Below are 7,525 nucleotides of genomic sequence, written 5' to 3'. Positions count from 1 at the left end.
TGCTCAGGTGAGCCCTCAGAATCTTTTCCAGCTGCCATCAGCGGTAGACTTGAGGATGGAAGGGTCGGAGATGGCACATCACTGGCTTTGAAGATGGAGGGAGGGGCCAAAGGCAACGAATGTTGACAGAAGCTGGCGAAGGCAAGCTAAGGATTGTCCTGTGGAGTCTCCAGAAAGGAGTGCAGCTAGGGTGACACCCAGGTAGTACTTCTGACCTACAGAACCGCGAGATAATAAATGCAAGATGATACATTCGTGCTGTTTCAAGCCACAAAGTTTGTGGTCATAGGTTATTGTGGCAATAGGGAACGGATACAGGCCCCGTCAGGTATTTCACTCAATCCATGAAATACAAATTTTAACAAGCGCGGGAGCCACTTATGGATCGTCTATCTGCGCTGCCTGGGAGCGTCAGAGGCCGTGTACTTCGTGCACCTCGCGGGTGGGCGGAGCTGCCCTAAGATGCTCCGGGCTCAGAGCACACGGCTGAGTTCCCCCGCGTTCAACGAACCGCCAGAAACGTCAGAGGGACGGAGGAAAGCTTTACACTTTAACAGTATTTTTACGTTTATTTCCAGCAAATGTTGTTGGCTTTGTATTTAAAGTATTTATGATTCACTATAAAGTGTAGGATCCAAGAAAACGCGCTAGTTTCACTTGGCACCTGTGGGTGTCCCGGGGAGCTCTCCAAGGAGGGACTGGCTCCTGGAAGTTCCTGGGGTGCGGCGCCACCACGGACGAACCAAGCTCCACCGAGAGGCCGAAAGCCGCGACCGCCGGGACGCCCTCTCTCAGGCCTCCACCGCCTCAGTGGCCCTTTACAGCCACTGCATTCCCCAGCCCCCCAGTTATGTCCCGCGTCGCTCAGCGCCCGGCCCACCCAGCGACCTCAAACCTCGCGACACTTGCAACTCCCGCGGGCCTTCCTGCTACAGGCCTCCTAGGGGCGAGACATCGGGAAGATGACTCCGCCCACGGAAAAGAAGATTTCGTTCTCGCGAGATCCCAGTGACAAATCGGCAGCCCGTTCTCGCGGGATTTTCCAAGGCCGGATTGGAAGTTGCGGGGGTTAGGAGACTGAGGTCAGATCCCGAGGAGGAGATTTGGAGGTCGCAATGCTGGCCTCCTGTCCTCCACCGGCGGCGGCGGAGCCCGAAAGACCTAGGTGAACACCGCCTTGCCAGCCTCACACAGCGTCCCGTGGCTCTGCCGCCGCTCCGGACGTCGCCTCTCGTTCTCCTTAGGTCCCCTTAGTCGCTACCTTAGCTAGGATCCCCCTCCTCCATCCACTGGCTTCGGGTTGCCGGAGAGCGATGTTCGGAGGGCGACCGGAAGTGGCGTTGGCCGCCATTGGCCCACCGGCCCGCCACCTCGCGGTCCTCCGCCTTCCGGGTGTTACGTGCAGCCGGGCTCGGCCCCTCCCCCTGGCCGGATGGATCCCTCGGCGCCACAGCCCTGCGCGGAAACCGCAGGCAAAGGTACCAGCTCCGCGCTCGCCCCTTATCCAGAGGCCGGTCTGCTGCGTCGCGTTGGACCAGTTCTCGCCGGTGCACTTCGGGTTGGGGTTTTGCCCTGTAGAGCCTCTTCAGTGACAGCTGCAGATTGTGAACCCTCTGCAGGCCTGGGACCAAATCTCCGATTCAGTGTTGAGAACCTGGACTCGGGGGTCAGCCCCTGGGATCTAGTGCTGCCTCTGACAGTTACTTGCTGAGCAACTTTGGGCAGGTTCCTCTTTGTAAAACTGGGTTCATTACTAGGTTCTTGTGATTGTTAAATGACGTGAACAATACGCAAAGCATTTATATGACTCCGCGTCTGGCCCATATTAAGCACTCAGTAAACGTTATTTTCATTCTTTATCCTTGTATGCCCAGTTGTTAGTGAATGGCAGAAGTTTGGTTGTAGGTAGGTAAATGAAGGTTGAGATATTTAGTTCAATTGAGGTTTATTGCCTATTGAGTCAGGGCATTATATTCTGCCTTAAATAGGAGGTTTAAAGAAGGTGTGATAATCTACCACAAGTCATCTGGGATGCCTTCTGGCACCCTAATGAATAGCTTTCATTAATAATTGTGCTGTATGACAAAAGCTACCAGGTATTGAGTGATTTTCCTGAGCCCAGCAATATGCTGATTGTTTAACTACTTGCTTTCCTTTGAGGAAGATATCGATCTCATTAAATAGATGAATTCAGAGCTAAAGCTCAGAGAGGGCAAGTTACAAGCCTGAATTCTGAGGTCTAGGAATTGATGACGCTGTAATTCAGGGGCCACACATGTAAATACCTATAGGAGACGGACAGCTAAAAATAAATAGATGAAGCTGCCGAGTGGAGATTATGGTGACTGGGACGTTCATTCCTTCTGATAGATCTAGTCACTCTGGTATTTATTGGTGGAAGGAGCAGAAAGCTCCAGGGCCCCGAGGTGGGAACATGCTTGAGGAATAGCGAGGAGGCCATTGGAGTGAAAGAGGGAGAGAGAGACCCTATCACCAGAATGAATTGAATTGGTAATCAGTTTAAGCCAAAACAAATGATTTCGATTCATTAAATTATAGGAGACTTAACACTGTTAAATCCAACAGGAAATCCTCACAATTTAAGCGGTTGTTCTGTAGTTTGGATACTGAGAGATTCCATTTCTAACTCAAACTTAACTGAATTTATTTCGTTCTAGAAATTACCCAAACCCAGAAACCAAAAATACTCCAATAAGTTGTGTGATTCCCTTAAGGCTTTTTTTTTTTTTTTTGCATTTGCTGTACACTTATCTGAAATACAGTTCTTAGACCCCTTTCCCTTTTAAATTACATTTCTCAATACTCTCTTCTCATAGCATTCTTCTTCCAATGCACTTTTTACAGTTATGTATATGTTTATATACTTTTTAGTTTTCTCTCTCGCAAGATATCAAGGATCTGTGAGATAGATAATTTGTAATAGGCCAGGCGCGGTGGCTCACACCTGTAATCCCAGTACTTTGGGGAAGCTGAGGCGGGAGGATAGTTTGAGGCCAGCCTGGGCAACATAAGCGAGAGCCTGTCTCTACTAAAAATAAAAATTTAGTCAGGCATGTTGGTGCACACCTGTAGTCCCAGCTACTCAGGAGGCTGAGGTGGGAGGATGGCTGAGCTCAGGAGTTGGAGTTTACAGTGAACTATGATTGTGCCATGACACTCCAGACTGGGCGACAGAGAGACTCTTGTCTAAAAAAAAAAAGAAAAAGAATGTGTAATAAGTTCACATGTTCATTGAATGTCTGCTGTGTGATTCTGTGTTGGTCCTGGGGATAAAATTTATAACAGTACAAACTTTTTCTTGGGAAGGAAATTACTCTCTAGTGGAAGAAAAAGACAAAAACAAGTGGACATGATAATTAAATGTTATGGTAAGTGCTACAGAGAAAATAAAATGATGAGATAGAGAATAATGGGGTACCCTACTCTAAATAGGTGGACTGGGAGCAGAGAGACTGGTTAGGCATAATTTAGGGAGAGTTGATGGTGGCATGCTTTAAGACAGAGGTCAGCAAACTACTGCCTGTGGGCTAAGACTGGTCTGACACTTCTTTTTGTAAATAAAGTTTTATTGGAACACAGCTGTGCCCATTTGTTTATGTATTGTCTGGTTGCTTTTGCATTACAAGGGCAAGAGAATGTATGGCCTACAAAATCTAAAGTAACGAATAGCTAGTAACTGACTCTACAGAAAATGTTTGCCAGCCTTTGCTTTAGAGAGATGGTGGCATGGAGGAGAGTGATTCATTTTTGAAGTAAAACCAGGCCATTCTGACGGATTGGATGTAAGGAGTAATATTAAATGAGGTTTAAGGGCTGACTAATGGTTTTCTACCTTGAAAAGTTGGTTAGATGATGATGCCAATTAATGAGATGCAGGAAGACTATTAGTCACCATCATTTTTGACATTAGTTTTCTTCATTTTATACCCATTATGTGGTATAATATTTGGTGAATAATTTGTGCTTAAATCACGTGTTGAATAATTGATAATAAAATAAGTCTTAAAAAATGATAGGGCAGGCAAACACATAATGGGAAAAGTATGTAATGGGGTAAGAATTGTGTAAGGGTTGCTTTAGGTTTTAAGGTGCAAATAGTACTGTTATGAACATAGGGCCCGTTGACCTATATGTTGTTTTATTTGTACAGTGGATCAAGGCTTTAGTTTGACATTAAAACACTCTTTTAGAATGGTGTAACAGTTGTCAACAGTTTGGATCCAGAGATTAGAGTGGGAGAGAACGTTTTTCCTTGTGTACTCATTATTGTTATGGTAAAATAACCTCATCAAAGTTAGTGGCTTTACTTTTGAGGAACAACTGATGGATGAGGAACATAATGAACTATTCTTGCTTTAGATAGTATAAACATGTCATGTTGTAATCTTGAATGTTATAAAAATCTAACTCAAGGTCATCAGGAAGACCCTAGGAAACTGCCAGTGGTTATCTGATCTCAGTGAGAAATGTATAAGAAAAATAATTCCTAGTATTCTTGTATTTGTGGCCATAGAATTATTTTTGGATTCTTGCCATAAGAAATTCCATTTGGAAAATTATTTTTACTTAGTTTTTTTTTTTTTTTTGATACTTTTTAATTGTATCAGTAGTATACTCTACAGACTCCCTCCTCATTCATAGTGGTGTATTTTCTGAGAAAATAAAATAGCTACACAGTTAATCACAGAATAAGTTCATAGAGAGAGAGGTAATACTCTTTAATAGGATCTTAGCAGAAAGAGATCTTAGAATTCATCTCTTCAAATAATTATTCAAAACCCAGAAGAGAAAAAGCTGTGACATCACTGTAGTTGAATTGGAGGTTCCTGTGGTTAGCTGTATACAAGCAGTGGTTAAAGTAAAGGTTTAGAAGCAGCAGTATTGCAGTGAAAAGAAACAGCTGTTTCTAGAGAAAGGCAATGGAATAACTATAAAAAAGCAGACAGATGAACCACAAAGCATTGCTGTCCAGAGGATTTTAGTTTACTCATCACCAAGTCCTATTCACAATTACTCTACCATATCATGAAATATATGTATATCTATGTTCATGAGTCAGCAAGAATATTTTAGTCGGTGGTTCTCAACCCTGGCTGTGCGTCAGAATTATCTTTTGAATTCAACAATAACAACCAAACAAAACAATAAAACCAGATGCCCATGACCCCTCTCCACTGAATAAGAATCACCAGAGGTGGTGTCTAAAGAATGTACATTTTTAAACTCCAGGGAAGATGATGACACACAGCCAGGATAGGAGCCACTGGAAATAAAGTATGTACCCTTTATTCTGTTGATTATAGGAGAATATCTGAAAATATATTTTAGAAAAATATCTGTACATGTTATAATTTATCTTGTTCCAGTTTTTTGGAAAAGGCATTTATGTGAGGTATGTATTTTTTCTCATAGCTGTGGATAAATGAGGTGTCACTTTATAAACTAGCTTTGGAAACTTTATTTTCTTTATTATTGCAGACGTATGGCACCCAGGAGAAAGATGTCTTGCCCCTTCTCCAGATAATGGAACACTTTGTGAAGCAAGCATAAAATCTGTCACAGTGGATGAAAATGGCAAGTCATTTGCAGTTGTCTTATATTCAGATTTTCAAGAAAGGAAAATACCTCTTAAACAGCTTCAAGAAGTAAAATTTGTTAAAGATTGCCCTAGGAATCTTATATTTGATGATGAAGATTTGGAAAAACCTTATTTCCCAAACCGAAAATTTCCATCATCTTCTGTTGCTTTTAAATTCTCTGACGATGGAGACTCTATTCCTTACACCATCAATAGGTATTTGAGAGACTACCAAAGAGAAGGAGCCCAGTTTCTTTATGGACACTACATCCATGGAAGAGGGTGCATTCTTGGTGATGACATGGGACTTGGAAAAACAGTACAGGTATTTATTTTAATTATGTTATAATTAAAATTCAGTAAAGTCACTTTACGGTGTACATGAGCGGATACTATCTGTAAATCTCTATTTGTACTGCTGTTACGATAGCTATTTTGTGTGTGCGTGTGTGTGTTTGTGTTTGTATCACCAACTAGATAGTGAAGTCCTCAAAGTTGAGGACAGTGTCTCAGTTATTTTATCATTCTTCAGTACCTATGAAATATTGTATTCAAAAATAATGTTTTGGTACCACTTGGTTTGATTTTACCTTTGATAATACTGGTACTAAGATACCAGTATATTGGAAGTCATTTAACTTTCTTAATACTTTATGGAAGGAAAGCATTCTAATGTTTGTTATGCCTCATAGCATGGTTAAATTGTTCCTATAGGCCTTTTGTGCGTATTGTTTGAAGTTTATCATGTTAGAAGTTTCTTAATCTGGAATCCCTGGGTCACTAGGAGTTCTGTTTGCGAACTTGAGAGAGACTTCCAAATTCCCTACAATGTGTACTAGAATTTGTACACACACATACGTTCCTAAAAAGGCGATTTGTTGTAGTTATCTGTTTCTGTATAACAAATGATGGCAACATTTAACAGCTTAAAACAATATTCATGTATTGTCTCACAGTTTCTGTGGGTCGGGAATCCAGCTGCTGCCTAGCCCGGTCCTCTAGCTTTGCCTCTCACAGGGCTGTAGTCATCTCAAGTTGACTGGGGAAGATTCACTTCCTAGCCCACCTGTTTGTTGGCAGGATTTAGTTCCTTGTTGGGGTTCTTGGCCTCAGTTTCTTGTGAGCTGTTGGCTGGAGGCCTCCTTTGCTTCCTTGCCACGTGGGTCTCTTCATGGAGCATCTCACACAAGGTAGCTTGCTTCAAAAAAGGAGAGCAAGTAGGAGGGCAAGAGATAGCACTAGTAAGACAGAAGCCATGGTCTTTGGTGACGTAATAACAGAAGAGACATCCCTCACTTTTGTCATATTCTCTTTGTTAGAAGCAAGTTGCTAGGTCCAGCCAGAACTCAAGGGAAGGAGATTAAACAGACTGGGAATACAAAGAGGTGGGTATTATTGGAAGTCCTGTCAGAAGCTGCCTACTACTGGGTCTTTAGGTTTGGTTAGATTTCCAAAGAGGTTTGTGATCCAAAAAGAACAGTTTTGAATCTATATATGTATTTTTTTTGTGACGGAGTCTCACCCTGTCGCCCAGGCTGGAGTAAGGTGGCGCGATCTGGGCTCACTGCAAGCTCCGCCTCCTGGGTTCACGCCATTCCCCTGCCCCAGCCTCCCCAGTAGCTGGGACTACAGGTGCCCGCCACCATGCCCGGCTAATTTTTTGTATTTTTAGTAGAGGCGGGGTTTCACTGTGTTAGTCAGGATGGTCTCGATCTCCTGACCTCGTGATCCGCTCGCCTCGGCCTCCCAAAGTGCTGGAATTACAGGCATGAGCCACCGTGCCTGGCCTGAATCTAGATTTTATACTAAACAATCACTTTAGATTTTCGGGAGTATGTGCCTAGTTTGTGATCAAGTTATTCTGCTTCCTTTCTTATAATTGAGTTTAACCTATTTTCTTCTTCATATTACCTCCATTAGTTATTG

The 7,525-nt window shown here is 43.0% G+C and overlaps 1 protein-coding gene across 1 annotated transcript; it reads left to right on the top strand.

Annotated features, from left to right (window-relative positions):
• The first annotated feature begins 349 nt into the window (after positions 1–349).
• On the top strand, positions 350–7,033 carry LOC115894033 (DNA excision repair protein ERCC-6-like 2). The gene is made up of 3 exons (XM_030920380.1): positions 350–1,478; positions 5,500–5,924; positions 6,919–7,033. The coding sequence occupies exons 1-3, from the start codon at positions 1,433–1,435 to the stop codon at positions 6,961–6,963; spliced, it is 516 nt and encodes a 171-aa protein (XP_030776240.1). The 5' UTR covers positions 350–1,432; the 3' UTR covers positions 6,964–7,033.
• The last annotated feature ends 492 nt before the right edge of the window (positions 7,034–7,525 follow it).

The sequence above is a fragment of the Rhinopithecus roxellana genome, chromosome 16 (assembly GCF_007565055.1).
Source record: "Rhinopithecus roxellana isolate Shanxi Qingling chromosome 16, ASM756505v1, whole genome shotgun sequence".
Classification (NCBI taxonomy): Eukaryota; Metazoa; Chordata; class Mammalia; order Primates; family Cercopithecidae; genus Rhinopithecus; species Rhinopithecus roxellana.
Note: the sequence above shows the minus strand (reverse complement) of the source record. Positions and strands in the feature narration are given on the sequence as shown.